The following is a 22,438-nucleotide window of genomic DNA, read 5'->3' on the forward strand; positions in this document are numbered from 1 at the left end:
GAGAGAATTACGGCTCATTCCACTAGGGCTGTCTCCTCCTCTTGGGCTTTCAAAAATGAAGCTTCTATGGAACAGATTTGCAAGGCGGCAACATGGTCCTCTTTGCATACTTTGTCCAAATTCTACAAATTTGATACTTTTGCTTTGACCGAGGCCTCTTTTGGGAGAAAGGTTCTTCAAGGTGGTGCCTTCTATTAAGGTCCTCCTGCCTTGTTCTGCCTCCCTGTTCATTCCGTGTCCTTTAGCTTGGGTATTGGTTCCCACTATTAATTGCAATGACGTTGTGGACTCTCCATGCCATAGGAAAGAAAAACAAATTTATGCTTACCTGATCAATTTCTTTCTTTCCGGGCATGGAGTCCACGACCTTACCCTCTTTTTAAATTATAATTTGGCAGGTTTTTTTAGTTAACCTCAGGCACCTCTATACCCTTGTGTTTCTTCTTTTTCCATTTTACTTTGGCTGAATGACTGGGAATTATGGGTAAGGGAAGTTACACTTAACAGCTTTGCTGGGGTGCTCTTTGCCTCCTCCTGCTGGCCAGGAGTTGAATATCCCTCTAGTAATTGGAATGACGTTGTGGACTCTCCGTGCCCGGAAATAAATTTATCAGGTAAGCATAAATTTAGTTTTTATTAGGACTTGAAAATGACCTTTTGGGTGATCTATTATGAGCCAGATATCAACCCTTTACTATTTTTTTTTTCATAGGAAGTTGGCACGCTTACCTGATTCTCTATCTTATTCAAGCTATGTTTCGGTATGGTTTTAATTTCAAGCTTATTACTCCTTGGAATCCTTTCTTGGTATCTGTTTTCTATATGGAAGACTGGCGTTCTCTTCTACTGCGCAATTTCAGAAGTGTCTGCTCTTCAGAGTGATCCTTCTTATGGGACTTTACCAGGATAGCATTTTCAACGGACAATGTTGGTTTTCCTACCTAAAGGTGCAGTAGAAGGATAGGATTTCTCTGCAAATGTTGTACCATCCTTTTTGCTTTAATTTTGATTCTTCTATTGATAGTTTTTTAAACATCCATTCCTGGATGTGGTTTGGGCATTAAAGCTCCTCCTTATATTTCTAGCTTTTTTTTCCATCCTTCTTTCCTGTATTGTGTTTTTCGCTGGCAAGCGTAAGGATCTATGGATTATTGCGGTTTTCTTGATCTTTGATTGAGAAGTATTATTTGTGCGACTTACTCAGAGGCATGTCTCAAGCCTTTGGATCATTTTCTATCCATTCTACATTTTTTAAGAATGGTCCCTCAGATCTACTAGTCTGCCTCCTGATCTTTACATATTTTCTCAAAATTTTCCAGTTTTACGCTCTTTTTGTCTTGGCAGAGGCATCATTTGGGAGAAAAGTTTTTCAAGCGGTGGTGCCTAGTATACTCCACAACTTGAGAATAGATTCACAAATGTAAGAATAGGATTCTGTGGACTCTCACTACCAAAATAAAATGTATTCTTACCTGATCAATTATTTTCTTTCTTGGTAGTGATAGTCCACGAACCCGCCCTGAAATGTTTTGGTGGTGGCAGTTATGTTGCACCTCTTGACCCCTGTTATCTCCTTTGCTTTTCCCTGTCCTCGGTTTGAACTACTGGGGAAGTAGGAGGGATAATTGAATATTTTTTGTTTGGGGTGTCTTTGGCTCCTCCTGGTGTCTTTGGCTCCTCCTGGTGGCCAGGAGATGAATTCTTAATTTATCAGGTAAGAATACATGCTGATATGACATCTAAATCTAGATTACTATCTCTTTCTTTCCAAGGTAATAATTTATTTGGTTCTCAGTTGGATTCTATTATTTCAACTGTTACTGGGGGAAAGGGAGTTTTTCTGCCTCAGGATAAAAAACCTAAGGGTAAATCTAAGGCTTCTAACCGTTTTCGTTCCTTTTGTCAGAATAAGGAACAATAACTCAATCCTCCCCCCAAGGAATCTGCCTCCAATTGGAAGCCTTCCTCAAATTGGAATAAATCCAAGCCTTTTAGGAAACCAAAGTCAGCCCCTAAGTCCGCATGAAGGTGCGGCCCTCATTCCAGCTCAGCTGGTCGGGGGCAGATTAAGGTTTTTCAAGGATATTTGGATAAAATCTGTTCAAAATCAATGGATTCAGAGCATTGTCTCTCAAGAGTAAGACCTCCTGTGAGAAGATTTTTTCTCTCACGTATCCCAGTAAATCCAGTAAAAGCTCAGGCTTTCCTGAAGTGTGTTTCAGACCTGGAGTCTTCAGGGGAATTCATGCCAGTTCCTCTTCTGGAAAAAGGTTTGGGGTTTTATTCAAATCTATTCATTGTCCCAAAGAAGGAAAATTTATTCAGACCAGTTCTGGATCTGAAAATTTTGAATCGTTATGTAAGAGTACCAACTTTCAAGATGGTGACTATAAGGACTATTCTGCCTTTTGTTCAGCGAGGACATTATATGTCCACAATAGACTTGCAGGATGCATACCTTCATATTCCGATTCATCCAGAACATTATCAGTTTCTGAGATTCTCTTTTCTAGACAAGCATTACCAATTTGTTGCTCTTCCATTTGGCCTAGCAACCGCTCCAAGAATCTTTTCAAAGGTTCTGGGTGTCCTATTCTCTGTAATCAGAGAACAGGGTATTGTGGTGTTTCTTTATTTGAACGATATCTTGGTACTAGCTCAGTCTTTACGTACTGCAGAATCTCACACAAATCAACTAGTGTTGTTTCTTCGGAAACATGGTTGGAGGATCAATTTACCAAAAAGTTTCTTGATTCCTCAGACAAGGGTCACCTTTTTAGGCTTCCAGATAGATTCAGGGTCCATGACTCTGTGTCTAACAGACAATAGACGTTTAAAATTGGTTGCAGCCTGCCGGCACCTTCAGTCTCAGTCATTCCCTTCAGTGGCTATGTGCATGGAAGTTTTAGGTCTCATGACTGCAGCATCGGACGTGATCCCCTTTGCTCGTTTTCACATGTGACCTCTTCAGCTTTGTATGCTGAATCAATGGTGCAGGGATTATACAAAGATATCACAATTAATTTCCTTAAATCCCAATGTACGACACTCTCTGACATGGTGGATAGATCACCATCGTTTAGTTCAAGGGGCTTCTTTTGTTCGGCCAACCTGGACTGTGATCACAACAGATGCGAGTCTTTCAGGTTGGGGAGCTGTTTGAGGATCTCTGACAGCACAAGGGGTTTGGAAATTTCAAGAGGCGAGATTTCCAATAAATATTTTAGAACTCCGTGCAATTCTCAGAGCTCTTCAGTTTTGGCCTCTGTTAAAGAGAGAACCGTTCTTTTGTTTTCATACAGACATTATCACAACAGTGGCATATGTCAATCATCAGGGTGGGACTCACAGTCCCCAAGCTATGAAAGAAGTATCTCGAATACTTGTTTGGGCGGAATCCAGCTCCTGTCTAATCTATGCGGTGCATATCCCAGGTGTAGACAATTGGGAAGCGGATTATCTCAGCCGCCAGACTTTACATCCAGGGGAGTGGTCTCTCCATCCAGATGTTTTTTCTCAGATTGTTCAGATGTGGGATCTTCCAGAGATAGATCTCATGGCCTCTCATCTAAACAATAAACTTCCCAGATACCTGTCCAGGTCCATGGATGTTCAGGCGGAAGCAGTGGATGCGCTGATACTTCCTTGGTGTTATCATCCTGCTTACATCTTTCCGCCTCTAGTTCTCCTTCCAAGAGTGATTTCCAAAATAATCATGGAACAATCATTTGTGTTGCTGGTAGCGCCAGCATGGCCACACAGGTTTTGGTATGCGGATCTGGTTCGGATATCCAGTTGCCCGCCTTGGTCACTTCCGTTACGGCCAGACCTACTTTCTCAAGGTCCGTTTTTCCATCAGGATCTCAAATCATTAAATTTGAAGGTATGGAAATTGAACACTTAGTACTAAGTAATAGAGGTTTCTCTGACTCAGTGATTGATACTATGTTACAAGCTCGTAAATCAGTCTCTAGGAAGATTTATTATAGAGTTTGGAAGACTTACATTTCATGGTGTTTTTCTCATAAATTCTCCTGGCATTCTTTTAGAATTCCTAGAATTTTACAGTTTCTTCAGGATGGTTTGGATAAGGGTTTGTCTACAAGTTCCTTGAAAGGACAAATCTCCGCTCTTTCTGTTTTATTTCACAGAAAGATTGCTATACTTCCTGATATACACTGTTTTGTACAGGCTTTAGTTCGTATTAAGCCTGTCATTAAATCAATTTCTCCTCCTTGGAGTCTTAATTTGGTTCTGAAGGCTTTACAGGCTCCTCCATTTGAGCCTATGCATTCTTTGGACATTAAACTATTTTCTTGGAAAGTGTTGTTCCTTTTGGCTATCTCTTCTGCTAGAAGAGTTTCTGAGCTATCTGCTCTTTCTTGTGAATCTCCTTTTCTGATTTTCATCAGGATAAGGCGGGTTTTGCGGACTTCATTTGAATTTTTACCTAAGGTTGTGAATTCTAACAACATTAGTAGAGAAATTGTTGTCCCTTCCTTGTGTCCTAATACTAAGAATCCTTTGGAAAGATCCTTACATTCTTTGGATGTGGTGAGAGCTTTGAAATATTATGTTAAAGCTACTAAAAATTTCAGGAAGACTTCTAGTCTATTTTATATATTTTCTGGTCCTAGGAAAGGTCAGAAGGCCTCTGCTATTTCCTTGGCCTCTTGGTTAAAGCTTTTGATTCATCAAGCTTATTTGGAGTCGGGTCAAGCCCTGCCTCAGAGAATTATAGCTCATTCTACTAGATTAGTCTCCACTTCGTGGGCTTTTAAGAATGAAGCTTCAGTTGATCAGATTTGCAAAGCAGCGACTTGGTCCTCTTTGCATACATTTACTAAATTCTACCGTTTTTATGTATTTGCTTCTTCTGAAGCAGTTTTTGGTAGAAAAGTTCTTCAGGCAGCTGTTTCAGTTTGATTCTTCTGCTTTTGGTTTAAGTTTTTTTCTTTCAAAAATGAAAATAAACTTATTTTTTTGGGTTGTGGATTAATTTTTTCAGCGGTATATGGCTGTTTTTATTTTATTCCCTCCCTCTCTAGTGACTCTTGAGTGGAGATCCACATCTTGGGTATTGATATCCCATATGTCACTAGCTCATGGACTCTTGCCAATTACATGAAAGAAAACATAATTTATGTAAGAACTTACCTGATAAATTAATTTCTTTCATATTGGCAAGAGTCCATGAGGCCCACCCTTTTTTTGGTGGTTATGATTTTTTGTATAAAGCACAATTATTTCCAAATTTCCTTTGTTGATGCTTTCTACTCCTTTCTTTTTCACCCCACTGCTTGGCTATTTGTTAAACTGAATTGTGGGTGTGGTGAGGGGTGTATTTATAGGCATTTTGAGGTTTGGGAAACTTTGCCCCTCCTGGTGGTATTATTGTATATCCCATATGTCACTAGCTCATGGACTCTTGCCAATATGAAAGAAATGAATTTATCAGGTAAGTTCTTACATAAATTATGTTTTTTAAATCGTCAAAACAAAATTCGCTAGTATAAAGTATAAAGTAAATGTTTTTTATAATTTACAGTACGTTTCATGGGAATGTTTCTTTCTATACAGGGCTGTGTTTGCGAGTGAAGCTACAGAGATGTTTGTCTTTTAAACACAAGGTGAGTCTCAACACAAACAATTTTTCTCCTTATATTGAAGGGACATTAAACACTTTAAGATGGTAACATAAAAAGATTAATCATATATGAAATAAGAATCTCTGCAATATATTTTCATTATTTATTTTGTCCCCTTTTTATGTAATTCCATTCTGAAATTGTGAGCTTTTCAGTTGCTGTTAGAAATGAAAGTGCAGAGCACTGTTATATTCCGCACAGCCATTGGCTGCACACTCTAATGACCTATGTATAACTGTCCCTAATTGGCCACAGCAGAGAAAGTAACCTAAGTTACAACATGGCAGCTCCTATTGTTTTATAGACACTTATTTTGTAAATGTATAAACAGCTAATGAAGCTTTAAAATACATCTACATGCTATTCTCAGACTAATCTTTTCTTTAATTGCTTCATTTTATCTAGCATGGTTGGTTGTTGTTTATTTTGCAGTCTTGCAATAAACTAGCATGCATGATGTCTTTAAAAATATCTTCAGTGCATTATCATTTTGTTTGCTGCATCTGTTTTTTTTAGTAGTAGTCAAATTCCTCCCACCGCTTGCCTTACTTGGATCCACATAGGACATATTAGTTTAGTAGAGACAGCTAGCAACTGTCATTTTGTATCATCTATGCCAAAGTCAAATTGGGACATACAGGGTGGATTTAATTTAAATCACTACTATTAAAGGGACAGTCAACCCAAAATTTGTCATGTCATTCCTATAAAGCTGCAAACGCTTATTATTTTCAACTATAGCCCAATTTTCTAACATAAATCGTTTATAAGTAATAGTACTTACTTTTTGCGCCTCTGCCTGTTTAAAATGTCCACCTGCCCCCTCCCCTATTTCGTCACAGGTATCGTCATCGTGTGGCAGTGCTCAGTTATTTTTTCGGCCGTACGCGATGCGCCGATAACACTGCTAACCAAAATCCTCTTCCAAACTAGATTGTGCTTTATCACCTGCTTTAGTATCTGAAGCCATCACATCTTTATAGAAAAATCCAAGGAACACCAGCGAGTCAAACAACAAGCGCTAAAAACAAAATATTTATTCACAAGATCTCACAGGGTAAAATCCACATAGATACAAAAGTATTCAGCTTATCCTGATACATCTTACGCGTTTCGGCCCCCAGGCTTTATTCATAGACATCACATCTTTATAGTAATGAGATAGGAGGCACTTAAAAAAACATATATCCTAAATAACTGTAACATATAATGCTTAGTTTATGTCCCCAGAGATTGGCTGAACATAATAAAAAGATCATCTAATCTGGCTACTATAGAGTACTACTGGGGTGGAAAAACATAAGCAGACAAATCCGGTCATCAAGATCTGTTCATAACACAAATAAAACCAGCCCCAACAGACAAAAAATGTACTCAGGCTCTGAAGGGTGCTCACATGTGCAGTATAAAATATGCTACAGGAATACACATATATTGTACAGTAAACAGTACACACAAAGCGAAGCAGAGCCGATGAAAACTGTCCATCCTTTAATGAAAGTATAATGCCAAATTTATTTTGACCACAAAAGCGTACGTGATAAAAGCTGATATGTAAGTTGGCATATGACTGCAAATACGCTGGCCAGCAGGAATGATGACGTTTGTGGGCTGGTTAGAGTGTGATGTAGCTGAACATGATAAAGCTATTGGATCAGTGTCTTTGGAATGGAGGTCCTTTAGTCCCATTGGCTACTCTGTTTGGCAAATCATATTTTCTGCTTGAGTCTCAATACACTAAAGTGCTAGCTCTCTATTAAGTTATTACTTTTTTTCATCTGTGCTGTCATCATTACTGTATTCGAATTATTTGACTAGGAGTTGTGTATGACTCGCATGCTAGAAAATAAAGCTGTTATTAATTTGTTCTATTCATAGACTTTTATTTTCATTATAGCTGTTATATTATGGTATCCCTGAAGTTACAATGCACTTCCAGCCTCACATCCCACCATGTTTTTCCCTGTTCATTAAAGGATGGACAGTTTTCATCGGCTCTGCTTTGCTTTGTGGGTACTGTTTACTGTATATAAATGTAAGCTGTTTATTGCAATATATGTGTATTCCTGTAGCATATCTTATACTGCACATGTGAGCACCCTTCAGAGCCTGAGTATGTTTTTCCACCCCAATATTACTCTATAGTAGCCAGATTAGATGATCTTTTTATTATGTTCAGCCAATGTCTGGGGAAATAAGCTAAGCATTGTATGTTGCAGTTATTTAGGATATATGTTTTTTTTAAGTGCCTCCTATCTCATTGCTATAAAGATGTGATGGCTTCAGATACTAAAGCAGGTGATGAAGCACAATCTAGTTTGGAAGAGGATTTTGGTTAGCAGTCTTTTTTTTTTTTTTTTTAATAATTTTTTTATTGAAGGTTTTTCATAATGACAACAAAAAAAAACTGGCATATACATGTTTCAGAACATAGCAATAATTGTCGCAATAACTATATGACAGACAAAAAAATACAAAATAAAGAAATATATATAATGAATGCCAAAATACATCTGAAAAACCTAATTTTATGATTTTATCTAATAATATTTGAGACCATTGATTAAATAAACCGGAACAGCTATGTAAGGTCTCTATACCTTGTCTCTATTTGATCTGATCTTTGTCTTAACTCCTGAGTTCCTCTAACTTGTCTAAATCTTGGATCTGGCGTGGCCTTTATTTGCATACTGTGCAGATCCTTTCCTGTCTACTCTACCCTATACTCAGGATTTTCTTTCGTAAATTATAGAATAAAAATACTCTTACCACTCAGTGAAACAAAGGGGGGGGGGGGGGAGGGAGAGAAAGACTGAGAAAAGAAAAGGAAGAAGAGGAGAAAAAAAAAAAAAAAAACCTGCCGGTGAGTTCCTGGTTGGTTTTACCAGTCTACTAACCCCACCTTAATGACGGTGTGCCCAGCTTGCCGGTAATGATCCGTCTAGGATTAACTCCAAGAAAGGTATAGTACCTTGAAAAGACGAGAGAATATACTGTTGGACTGTTACAGGTTCTCCCTGAATATACTTTTTCCATTTCTTAAAGAATAACTGAACCTGCTTAGCTGCTCCTTTGTCTAGTCCTATTATCTCTATCGAAATCTGACTTCTCATGGCGTTTATGAATTCAGTAATTGAGGGAGCATCTTTTTGCTTCCACCTTTTGCATAGCTGGTTCCTTACAATCAAAATTGCTAAATTTATGAAAAGTCTATCTCCTATATTCTGTGATGGATACAGAAAGAATATATGTTGCGCCTCGAATTCTAGCTTGACTCTAACTTTCCTGTTAATCCAAAATTGGATTCTATTCCAATATTGCAAAGTTTTCGGGCAAGACCAGAAATAATGCAACAAGTCCGCGTTTACTTTCTGGCATTTGGGGCACCGAACCTGTGATTGAGACCAATTAGCAATTCTGGCTGGGGTTAGGTAGAAATTGTTTATTACCTTGGCTTGTGATTCTCTTAGGTTAGTTCTGCTTGTAGCTTCTCTTGCTCTCTCGAGACTATCCATTATATCCTCATCTTGAAGTTCGGGAAAGAAAGGTGCATATCTCTGTTTGCATTGATTGATATGCAGCTCTCCTTCTTTATTCATTATGTACTGGTACCAAATCGATAAGGCTCTGAAACCAGCTTTGTATAAGGATATCCCTGCTTCCATCTTTAGTTGTGCCCAGTGCATACTGAACCTGCTATCATAATCATTTATGAAGTGACGTACCTGAAGATATGCATAAAAATGTTTGGGTGGTAAACTGTATATCTGCGCCAGATTCTCAAATGTTCTGATATGCCCGGTGAGAGGATCTTTGAGCTGGGATAGATATATCAGTGCTTTGGATTCCCAGATTTGAAATATACTGTTGCTATATCCTGGTGGGAAGACTGGGTTGCCAGTGATCGGTAAAAGTCTAGACGTCTGAAACTCTATCCCCAATGTTTTACAGTATTTCTGCCAAGCAATTACTACATTTGTAATTGTTACCAATCTAGTTATATTACTTGGGAGTTTTCTGTATGGGCAGTGAAGTATTGCCTGTGGGTTAAAGGGTTTGATTAATTCTGTTTCATAATCGGAATAAGTAACATGGTCTGATTTGCTGAGCCAGTCTACCCCAAATTTAGCCACAGAGACCATATTATAATATTTTATATTCGGGCATGAAAAACCTCCAAACCGAATTCCCTGAGACAATTTATTAAAGGCGATACGTGAGGTCTTTTTCCCCCAAATAAAGAAAGCACAAGCCTTATTATAATTGTCAATGTCTTTTTTGTATAATAAGAGGGGTAAATTTTGTAACAGGAATAGGAATTTGGGAAAGATGATAGTCTTAATGACATTAATACGAGCAGAAATAGATAGATAGTATAAGTTCCATTTTGCAAGATCGCTTTGCAGATTCTGAAATGGTTCTTTGAAATTAAGCTGGTACCATGATGCTGGGTTCTTGCTAATCTTAATACCAAGATAGTTAATACTCTGAACTTCTCTAAAACTGTCAGAGTAACTATCTCTGTTTTTCCTGATCCAGAGGATTTCTGATTTATTAATGTTTATTTTATATCCCGAGAAGGAACTGAAGGAGTTTAATATCTGCAGAAAACAAGGTATGGATTGCTTTGTATGTTGTAAAAAAACCAAAAGATCATCTGCGTAGAGTGTCACCGACACTTTCTGATTGCCTACCAGTATTGGTGGAAGAGTCTTCCTAAGATATATGGCGAGAGGTTCTAATGCGATGTCAAATAATAATGGCGAGAGTGGGCATCCCTGACGTGTCCCCTTGCCTAGAGTGATGCTTTGTAGTAATTCACCGTTAATGAGGAGTTGAGACCTTGGTTTTTTGTATATTAACCCAATCAGGTCGACCAGGGCGCCGGAGAAACCGAACTTCTCCAGTGAATTTGTTAGATGGTCCCAGATGATCGAATCAAAGGCCTTCTCTGCGTCTACGGTGAGTAGGGCTACGTCATCTCCCTGAGTTCTCTCTCCGGCGTCCTGGTCGGCACGATGGAGAAAGTCCACTGTAGTGAGAACTCTGCGCATGTTCCTAACTGCGTTTCTTCCTGCGATGAACCCTGCCTGGTCAGGATGGATAATTTCTATAATAAATTTCTTTAACCTTTCTGCAATAAGAGACATTAGTATTTTGTAGTCCTGGTTAAGTAGCGAAATCGGGCGATATGACGCTACATTAGTTGGATCCTTCGCTTTCTTATGAATCAAGGTAACTACAGAGTCAGAAAAGTAGATTGATTTCATGTCCTTCTGCAAATAGTACTGATTGAACAATTTAGTAAGGGTACCTGCTATTTCAAGCGCCGTGATTTTGTAAAACTCTGCGGTAAGACCGTCCGGCCCTGCCGCTTTACCGAGTTTGGACTTCTTTATTACTTCTAATATTTCTGTTTCAGTTATAGGGGCATTAATTAACTGTAGGGCTTCTTGCGATATTTGAGGGACTTCTAACCCATGCCAGAATTGCTCTTTTTGCTTCTCATTCACTTCTACCCTTGCATAAAGATTACGGTAATACTCAAGAAAAATCTTGCTGATATCTTCTTTATTACTATAGAGTTTCCCTTCAGACCTAATTGAGAATATCTGATTAGATTTTCTTCTAAATTTAACCAGCCTTGCCAGATGTTTAGCCGAAATTCCCTGACTACCCTGAAATGTCGCCCTGTTCCTCAGTTCTTCATGAGCCCCAATCTTTGTTAAGTAGTATTCTCTTTCAGTTCTTGCTGTTTTATATGAATCCCAATTCTCTTTATTGGGCGTTCTACGATACTTCGTGTATTTATTTTTAAGTTGGTTTGATAATTGTATCTCTCTAGCTTTATTTTCTTTATTTTTTTTAATCATGTAGGCTCTTACTTCCCCGCGCATGACCGCTTTCCCTGCTTCCCAGAACACCTCAACTTTATTTATGTAATCCCTGTTTTGTGTGGAGTATTCTCCCCATTTTTGCTGAAGCCAGTTTACAAACTTAACGTTACTATGCATATAATGAGGGAAACGAAAAGTGTTCGCAGTTTTTTTGGAGAGAGTACTCCACACAATCCTTAGGCCGATTATCGCATGATCTGACAAAATAATTTCTGAAATCTGCGACTCAATATTATTTCTCATAATGTACTCATCTACCAGAAACATATCAATTCGGGAGAAATTTTTATGGGCTCCTGACTCACAGGTGAATTCCCGAGTGTCTGGATGTTGGATTCGCCAGGCATCGTGAAGTTTTAGGTTGCGTGCAAAACTCTGCAGATATTTAGCTTCCCTATAATTGGCCGCCCTGCTCTTAATTCTAAACCTATCTAGCTCGGGGCACATGGTGTTGTTAAAATCTCCTGCTACTATCAGATTCTGCCCAATATATGGAACTATAGCCTTTGTCAATTTCTCCCAGAACTGAAAGTCCCAGCTGTTCGGAGCATATATGTTACATAATGTCCAGATCCTTTGGTCTATCTTCAGTTGTACTATTATATATCTCCCCCCTGGGTCTAAATCCTGCTTTAGTATCGTATATGCTAAGTCCCTGCCCAACATAATTGCTACGCCTCTTTTACGTTTTTCACATGGTGTAGCAATTATCTCAGCAATCCAGTTAGTTTTCAATTTTCCTATTTCTATTTTCTTAAGATGTAGCTCTTGGAGTAAAATAATATCTGGGTGTTGTTTCTTTACTAGCTTGAGAACATTCTTACGTTTACTTGGAGATGTTATTCCCCCTACATTCCAGGAGATTATGTTTAGTGAATTACTCATTTATTCTAAATAAAGAACCCTTAGTATGAATCAATTCAGAAAAAAAAAAAAAAAAAAAAAAAGGGAAAAGCCAAAAAGGACAGAGAACCCAGTCCCTCCCCCCCCCTACCCTTAAGTCCTAATAAAGTCACCAATATGGTCTCTAGGGCCATTGATTGCCCTATTCTTTGAAAACTGCTTATACCTCTATGTTATTGTCCCTACAGAACTCCTTAGCCTCCTCAATTGTGTTTAGGGCAATGACACCATCCATGCCCAGTACCGTGATTTTTGCTGGGTACTTCATAGTTGCCTTCAACCCTGCCTTAATTAGGCCTGAGCAGAATGGTGCCATTGCGCGTCTTTTTGTCGAGGTTTCTATAGAGTAATCCTGGAATAACAAAATCTGTTTGTTGTCTATAGTGAGCGTCTGGATCTGTCTGTATTTCTGCATAATTCTAACTTTGTCTTGAAAATTTAAGTATTTTATCATGATCATTCTTGGTCGCATACTACCATCTTTAAACTGTCTTGGCGAGCCCACCCTATGTGCTCTCTCTACCTGGAGTTCGCCTTCTGCGCCTTGTAAACCTAATAATTTAGGTAAAGTCTGGGAGCTGAACAGTAGGAGGTCTTCAAATTCTCTGGACTCTGGTAATCCTATGACTCGCACATTACTCCTCCTGGACCTATCTTCTAGATCCTCAATCTTAGCCTTTAATGCGTTTATCTAATCTGAGTGTGTTTCGATAGTGGATTCCTGCTTGAAATGTCTGTCCTCAATACTCGAAATTCGATTTTCTACTTCTACCAGTCTACTTGAAAATTGCTTAATTTCGCTCGAGATCTCTGCGATCTCGCCCTTGATTATCTCAAATTGAGGCAGTATTAAATCTGCCAACTGATTCGTAGTGAGTTGTTTTTCTATATTCAAGTCTGGGCTTCTAAAAGAAACTTCTTGTGAAGTCTCCTGAAGATTTTTTTGTTTTTTATCCCTCCTCGGAGGCATAGCTGGAGATTTGTTTTTGGGGTTTGTAATGTATTTCTCCATCTATACAAAAACAAGCTACCCTAATTAGCCCCTAGATGGATATAAGGAGAGGTTTAACTGGTTCAGTGGTCCCTAATCCAAGACAGAAAAAGGCCTTTACTATGGTGAACCCCTAGGCCTCTGTCAAAATATAGCAATGGACCCTCCTTAATCTGCGGCCTGCCCTTTATATACAACTTAATCCATACAGATTTTTTATATGTAGGGTTACACAATCGAACTTAGTTTTGTATGGGACAGAACCGGGGCCTAGATTAGCCTTTCAGTTTAGCCTATCAACTCTTCAGATATGATATGATCTTTAATTGTCCTAGATTGCAGATATCAAAACCTATATGCAACAACTAAAAATACAAAACAGTTCCTCACTTTCATACGTGGCACAATTTCATGATATCAAAGTGACAACATTTGACCCTCTTAAGTCTCCCTTGACCACAGATTCATAGTAAACTTTTACACTGTATAGGTTATAATTACTGGACTATACCAATATAATACATGGCCCGTATAGTTTACTTTGTACAGCCTACTGTCTCTAGTATCCAGGTGTGTTTCTGTTTAGCAGCAAGTTCTATGAACTCATAAGGGCAAGAACAAGAGCCCACAGCCTGGCCTTTATATACAACTTAATCCAAACGGATCTTTTACATGTAAGGTTACACCGTCAAAATTAGTTATGTAGAGGGCAAGACCAGGGCCTAAATTAGCCTTTCAGTTTAGCTAAACCACTATTCAGATACGATGTGGCTCATAACTAACCTGGATAGCTTGTATCTGAATCTACATGCAACAAGTACAAATGCTAAATGGCTCTTCTCTTTCATACGTGGCACAGTTTCACGATATCAACATATATTCATTTGACTCTCTTAAATCTCCCTTAACCACATATTCATAGAGAGGTTATACACTATGCTGATTTAAGTTACTATACGATGCCAATATGATACAAGTCCCATATAGTTTGCAATATACAGCCTGCTGTCTCTAGTATCCAGGTACGTTTCTACATAGCAGCCAGTTCTATGGACTCATAAGGGCCAGAGCCCATACCATCAAATAAAACGTGATTCTCTGGCTGATAATAGCAAGCAAAGGGGGGCACCAAGGAGATTGGTAATGTTCTGTCCTCTCTTTTTTTCAGGGATACAGATATAAATGGGAGTCCTTTCCAGCCTCCAGTTATCTCCCTTAAGTTGTGTAGAGTTACTGATGACACAAACTGTATGGCTGAGTTTATATGTAGACCAACTCCTATCTCTCAGAAATAACACGATTACTTCAATGTCTGAGCCTTTAGCCTTCTCGTATCTCCTTTAACCAAATCTATAAAGAAAGATTTTACACTACGCAGACAGGCTTTACCAGACTGGCCCAGTATAATAATTGGCCCACTTAGCTTTTTTGACCAGCCTGCTATATCTGGACACCATGTGCACTACTCTTAAAGTATAACAAATAGCAGATTTTTCTGGTTGTTGCAAGCAAGCAAGGGATAACAGCCATAACCTCAGTAGTGTTCTGTCCTCTATGTTTCCACAGGCAGAGTTATAAGTGACTGCAATTTCCAGAAATCACCCATACGATATGCTTCAAACTGATACAACCACAAACAGGACCAAACTTCCTCCAGCCGCACAGATTAACTCTGTCTGGGGGCTGCAACGGCTTCCAAGCTCAGACCCACTGTGAAATGTCCCAGGGTAAATATTAACTTAGGCTTTAATGTACTTACCCCCCCCCTCAACTTCACGGCACGTCGTGTCCGGACCTTGGTGGCTAGGTTTCACAGGGAGCTCTCTCTCCTCGAGCTCCAGGCGTATCTGGCAACCTTGCAGCACTAGCCGAACACACCTGCGACACCGGCTTCCAGCGTCGCGCTCTGACGTCAGAGCAACTCACCGACTTACTGGAGGGGGGGGAGCGGCGTTCGAAAAGCTGATCCTCGGCGTCCGCCGGCCGCTTCCAGCCTGGAGTGAGATGAGTGGTAAGTATATGATTAACTTCACACCGACTCCTGCTCCCGGTCCTGCTTGTAGTGTCACAGTATTATATCACTCGCTTGAATGTCTCGCTGCCCCTGGCTGTCTTACGTCTCTCAGAGCAGGGCTGTACGGTAGACCTCGCAGGGCTGTCCAATCTTTCCAGCCATGACACTTAGCTTGTTTATTTTTTTTTTTTTACAGTCTTAACAGTCATAAGAGGTAGAGTGCAAATGGTGACTTGTAGCAGTGCAAATTGGCTGTTCCCAACCAGCCTTACGGGACTCAGAGAGTTTCCTAAAGCCCTGTTTATGCCTCCAGCGAGGCTTGTTGGAAAGCACCCTCGCAATAAGGCTTACTGGCTTGGGAGAAAGAAAGCTGTTATTGCTCACACCGGTCCATACAGGTGAGCTTGAGCGTGCACCTCCACCTTCACGCTCCTCCCACAGGAAACTCGTCTCACCGAAAGTTGAACTTTCTTTGGTTAGCAGTCTTATCGGCGCATTGCACATGCGCAAATCACGGGAGCGTGTATGGCCGAAAAATAACTCTGAGCACTGCACCATGATGACGATACCTGGGACGAAATAGGGGAGGGGGCAGGCGGACATTTTACACAGGCAGAGGCGCAAAAAGTGAGTACTATTAAGATTTATGTTAGAAAAAGTTGAAAATAATAAGCTTTGCAGCTTTATAGGAATGACTTATGACAAATTTTGGGTTGACTGTCCCTTTAAGACTCGATTTATATCACGTTTTTTTTTTTTTAGAATAATGACTTTTGAGATAATTTTCCAGTTCAATCAGAAATCTACTGATTTTATATACCATTAAAAATACATGGCTAGATCATTGAGATTATTGGGAGGTGAACTATTTCCAGTTTCTAGGTTCATATTTAAAGCTGTACTTTATTAGAAGGAGAAAAATACATTTATTTAACTAAAACAATAACAATATATTTCATGTTTTACTGCTTGCCCCTCTCTCCTCTTAGGTCCTTGTGCAGATCTTTATTGAGCTTCTTGAAACTTAGTAGGAGTTGACTCTGTGTTGAAACAACTTTCAAATTTACATCTTATCTAACTTGCTTCGTTCTCTTGATATTTATTGTTGAAAATCATACATCGGTAACCTCAGGAGCAACGCACTACAGTGAGCTAGCTGCTTGTCATTGGGTCACCCAGTTGCTCTCCTTCAACATAGGATACCAAGAGAATGAAGCACATTTGATAAAAGTAAATCTGAAAATTGTATGCTGTATCTGAAATATGAAAGACAAATGTTGTGTTTATGTCCCTTTAGGGTCTATTTCTCAACCCCTGTATGTTTTGTTTATTTTCTAACATTTTGCTGTGAAGAAGAGGCATGTTCTTTCTGCAGACACAATTTTCTCTTTACTGTGCTAGAGTAGTTTACTTTTGCATAAACAAATTTACACTAGTCCCAGATGAGTAAAAAATATTGAAGCGGACGAGTAAGAATTCTGGACTTTGCCTATATTTAATATTGAGGGGACTAATAATTTTTGCTCTCTGAACTAGTAACTTTTCCTTTAACTGGTAAACTATAGTCATATTGTTTAAGTCCTGCATACAACTATGTGTTTAATCCATGCAATGAGGTTAAACACATAGTAAAAAGTCGACTTCAGAGCAGAAATGCAATACTCAGAGCTACCTAAACGTACATGGTGAGTTAATGACAAGAGGCATATGTGCGTAGCCGACAATCACCAGCTATCTCCCTTTAGTGCTTTGCTGCACCTGAGCCTACCTAGATACTTTTTCAACAAAAGGTACCAAGAAAAATTAAGTACATTTAATAGTAGAAGTAAACTAAACATTTCACATGCTCTATCTTAATCAGGAATGTTTAATTTAGTCCCTTTAAAGTGGCTACTATCCCATTTAACATCTAGAGAACTTTTATTCGCTGCAATTTGTACATTCACCACTTGGTGGCACTCACATGACACACTAACATACATTTAATCTGCATGTAGAATGCCTCTTCCCTACAATGCAGGCACATAACTGCTGATAGTTTAACATCTCATATGCTGATGTTTTGAGCACATTGTAGTGTGGAGGAGTTAATGACAAATCCTGGTTTCACACACCCACTGGTTTGGCACAGGAGTTTGGACCGCAGGGATATTTGGCATTTACTCTGCATTCTTATTCAGGCTTTGGTTAAATTTTGATCAGTATATTCTTTGGATTTTAGTGGAAAACTTGTGTCACAATCCTCCCACAAACAATTAAATAAAATGAGCAACCTTGTACTTGCTAGCTGCTTCTCTGCTATGTTTTCAATCCGCTTCCATGTATTAGGCTCATGTTGTTCTGTTTTACAGCTGGAGATCTATATTTCTGAGGGCACCCATTCCACAGAAGAAGATAGTAAGTCACAGCTTATGTTGCTAAGAGGAAGGTAGATTGCAAGGGGGCATTTAGTGTTTTGAATACAATTAATCAGAAATTCATTCATATATATATATATATATATATATATATATATATATATATATATATATATATATAGTATAAATCTGCAATTAAGCACTGCATGGAAAAAAATTATCTACATAGAAAATTATATTTGTACCTACTTGGAAATCCTGGTTCTCCTTTGCATCAGATATGACATGTAAATGAGTTTGTGCACTACTCTAAGCAGTCACTTTGTAGTATGTAGCATACACAGGGTACGCTAAATCTTCTCTCTAACGGGTGTCTTTTCTGTCAGTAAATAAACAGATAAATGATAAGGAACGCGTTTCAGCAGCCATGGAGAACCCAAGCCTGCGAGAAATTGTGGAACAGTGCGTTACAGAACCTGACTAACCCCAGGCAAGAGAAGGCTCCTCTGCACGTATGAGGGGCGCAACCATCATTTATCCAAGATCAAAGGAAACCATAATACTGCAGTGCGTGAGAAGCAAGAAACGTAGCGTGCAGTAAGTCACAAGACGACAACTAATGACCCTAATAGGGTTACCAATCCTTCTGCACCATAGTTATGAACAATAGCAATTTCCTCTTCTCTCTTGGACTGCTTCCCACAGATGCAAATAGCCTGATAAAGTATGAAATTAGGTTTTTATCGGTCCTCATATATGCTCTTGGCAACTGGTTGGTACAGATGCACTGATCATCATGAATAAACCTGTGAATATGCCCAAGTAATAAGTGAATTGAAGCACTGTGTAGCTGTGTATCAAAAAAGCGTATACAGGTAGAAAACCCTTTATCCAAACTGCTTGGGACCGGATTTCCGAATATTTGCATCGTTAAAATAGGACAGTTTAGAGAGGGGATGGAACTAAATGTATACAACATCGTATGTCATTTAGGCAATATTTACATGTCACAATACAGCTTATATATGAAACCTAAAGGTAGTTTTATATCATTTTAATACTTTTGTATACATAGTTCTATCAGAAACTGTATTTTTTTTATCATTCTGTTAAAAAAAACAAAAACAAAAAATTTTGGATTTCAAATAAGTTTGGATTTTGGAAATTTGGATTTGGGAATATGTACCTGTAGTCCCAATTGGTGAGACTTCCTTGTGAAGTATCACAGATCGTAGCTTATATAATTTTTTTATACACAGTTACACCGTGTTTGTGATTCACTTATTACTTGGACACTTTTTTTCTTTTTAAAGGAACGCTCACTGTTAAGTGATATATATTATTTTGTATAGTTAAACCTGTCAATATGTCTGGACCACAAGGGGTTATCTGAGGAGAATACTGCTCATGTATAGGTATGAAAAAAATAACTGGTGACTGGATCTCACCAGTTGTATTAAACTGTACTGTACAGACAGAATCAAATAAAATATTTGACACCACTTACATCAGACTCTCTCACTAAAATGTTTCATATTTGTGCTACCTCAGGCATTTAGATAATTAATGCTTTTCTAAACAGGTTTACAGCCCCCAGGTTAGCAGTCTGAGTTACCCGATACACAGTCAGAGCTCTTCATTGCAGTGTATTTAGCAAGTGACCTGTGACATTACTATTGCTGATCTCTAACCCTATGCAAAGTCTGGGCTGACCTCCTGGAGCCACAGGGTTGGACAGCAACTCATAATATTTGTTAGGAGCTTTTGATCTAAACAGAATCTGTCTGGTCAACACATTTTGCCCCCAGTGTGTAACAACTAATAATATTAATTACATCTACGTTCTAGTCTACCTAAAAACCAGTAAACTTGAATGTTAGAATGGTTCTGTCTTGCATAGATTTTTGAATAGCTAAACTGTACTTGTTCCTTTTAGTTTCTTTTTTTTTTTTTTTTTTTAAATAATTTTTATTAAAGTTTAAGTTCAGGCATACAATGAGTATATATTAATCAAACAGTACAAGGAGAATAAATGGTTACAGTACAGCTTAGAGGTGTTTAGTACTCCAAGATAGCTAACATAAGAATGGTACTGATCTTAAAGGGACAGTATACAGTAAAATAGTTTTTTCCTTAATGTGTTTACAATTGCTTTTTTACCAACTGCAGAGTAAAACATGTATGAAAATTAGCTTTTTAAGGTTTATTTGTGTATATTAAAGCTCTGATTTTGTGTTTTGAAGCCACAGCCTAATAAAATAGGTTGAGCTTGTAGGTATAATCAGATCTCATTACTGTATCACATTGTGTACATATACCTGCTTCTTTATCTTATATCTGTCCATAAACAATCACCAGTACTTTTAGAGAACAATGGAAAATCAACATTGTATTACCTTATCTCTGCTATAGCCCACTGGGAGTATAATTTCTTCTGCTGGCTGTGTTTACAAAGCTTATCTATAGCTTGGACCTGCGGCCACAAACTTTCAGAATAGGTGGGGATACCACATGCTAAATCAACTATTTCAAATGCCAATATAAGGGTAAAGGAGCTACTTGTAAACAATTTAATACACTCCAGCAGGTAAAGTGGATCATTGGGAACAAATTAAAGGGGAGAAAATTTTTGAGTAAACTGTCCCTTTAAACATTCTATATTGCATATTAAAGGGACATTAAACCCAAAAAAAATTCTTTCGTGAAGAGCGTGCCATTTTAAACAACTTTCTAATTTACTTCTATTGTCTAATTTGTTTCATTCTCTTTATATACTTTGCTGAAAAGCATATCTAGATAGGCTCAGTAGCTGCTGATTGGTTGCTGCACATAGATGCCTCATCTAATTGGCTCACCCATGTGCATTGCTATTTCTTCAACAAAGGATATCTAAAGAATGAAGCAAATTAGATAATAGAAGTAAATTGGAATGTTGTTTAAAATTGTATTCTCTATCTCAGTGTTTTTCAACCAGTGTGCCGTGGCACACTAGTGTGCCGTGAGAGATCCTCAGGTGTGCCACGGCCGACTGACAACAGTGTGACATATTTTTTAAACTTTGCTTGTTTTTTACTCCCAGTGCAGGGGTAGTTTGTAGGAGGCATGGCATAACAGCATAATACATACAGTATGTGTGAGTTTGTGTGTATGTGTATATATATAAGCTGTATTAGGCTACAATGTGTGATTTTTTTAAAAATTTTGGGATGGTGGTGTGCCACAGGATTTTTTAATGTAAAAAAGTGTGCCACGGCAAAAAAAAGGTTAAAAATCACTGCTCTATCTGAACCATTAAAGAACATTTTTGGGTTTAGTGTCCCTTTAAGGCTCAAAAGACAGATGTAGTACTTAATATCCATAAAGGATGCCAGACTTATAAGCCTTCAAACAAATTAACACAGGAGGCCATTCTTGGACCTCAGATGTTTAAGGTGGCAATAACCGTAATAGAAGGAATCTTAATGTGGGAAGACCACTTATGGGTCTCATCTTGTAAACCTCGTTTTTATAGTTTATTATTAGATTTGTATAACATCAATAAAGTAGGTAAGCATAACTAGGGATCTGCCTGTGGTGTGGATATAGTAGGAAGTTTTTTACAGATACAGTTTAAGGTGGAGCCGTGCCTTGCCCATAATTCTGTAATTATAAAATATATATAGGATCCAATTAACAGAAGAATCCTAGTTAACCTGTGAGACTTTGTAATTATCACAAGAGAGATCTGTAGAGTTGAGCTAAGCGTGGATTGCACATATAAAGTAAAGGGAGACCTTGCTGCTACAAATAAAGAAGTGTATATTTGTTATCTAATTCGGATCCTTTACTTACACTATAGCAAAGTATCAGCAATAGGCTGAATAATTATTAGGAATAATAAAGTGACCATGGAAAGTGACAGTTAAATACTAATATATATCTATGACTATAGTTTTATCAAGATGCAGCATCTATACCATATATTGCATTGCTAATAATTGTAGATGTTGGAGCACTGATTGGGTCCAATAAACACATAGATACTAAAGTAAAAAGGGAGCCATCACGCCATATCGGCCGCTGACAGCATGGTGACATCCCAAATTGTTGGGCTGAACCACTAGAGAGATAAATAGATAAGCATAACTTGATAACTTTAAGATATTCTGGGTTATATTTGGAGAAGTGGTTCTATATGTCTATATGTATAGTGGTAGATAATAGCAGGGTCACATGGAATATTGAGGGTCATAAAGTGCAAAACAGACAGTGTGTCATATGAAATTGAACCCTAAATAAGTAACTATAGGATCCAATAATAGTCATGTATCGGTTACTAATGCATTTTATGCTTAACTGAGGTAACAGAGAAAACAATTTCAGTATGAAAAACAACGGACAATAAAGAAAGAGTCACCATACAAGTGCTTAGTAGCTATTTGGAGTCTTGTTCATTGTAGCTGGTATCACACTTTAACAGCCACTGTGGGTATAGAGGTCCACTGTGGATCGTCACAATTTCTTCCGATGTTCGCTAATGACAGCCTAGAGTGGACCGCCAGGGAATCAACTCAAGTGTAGCAAAACTGCACGAAAACGGGTAGTAGAAAATAAAGGTTGCAAACCAAAAGGTCCTCCATCAATCGCCA

At 38.4% G+C, this 22,438-nt stretch overlaps 1 protein-coding gene across 1 annotated transcript in view; it reads left to right on the top strand.

The window, feature by feature from the left end:
* CIAO2A (cytosolic iron-sulfur assembly component 2A) overlaps positions 1-19,316 on the top strand; it is a 50,507-nt gene extending 31,191 nt beyond the window's left edge. The window contains exons 3-5 of the mRNA XM_053718474.1: positions 5,581-5,630; positions 17,805-17,850; positions 18,197-19,316. Of these exons, the coding sequence (XP_053574449.1) occupies positions 5,581-5,630; positions 17,805-17,850; positions 18,197-18,294 (194 nt within the window). The 3' untranslated portion in view covers positions 18,295-19,316. The remainder of the gene's footprint in view (positions 1-5,580; positions 5,631-17,804; positions 17,851-18,196) is intronic.
* Positions 19,317-22,438: the final 3,122 nt, after the last annotated feature.

The sequence above is a fragment of the Bombina bombina genome, chromosome 6 (assembly GCF_027579735.1).
Source record: "Bombina bombina isolate aBomBom1 chromosome 6, aBomBom1.pri, whole genome shotgun sequence".
Classification (NCBI taxonomy): Eukaryota; Metazoa; Chordata; class Amphibia; order Anura; family Bombinatoridae; genus Bombina; species Bombina bombina.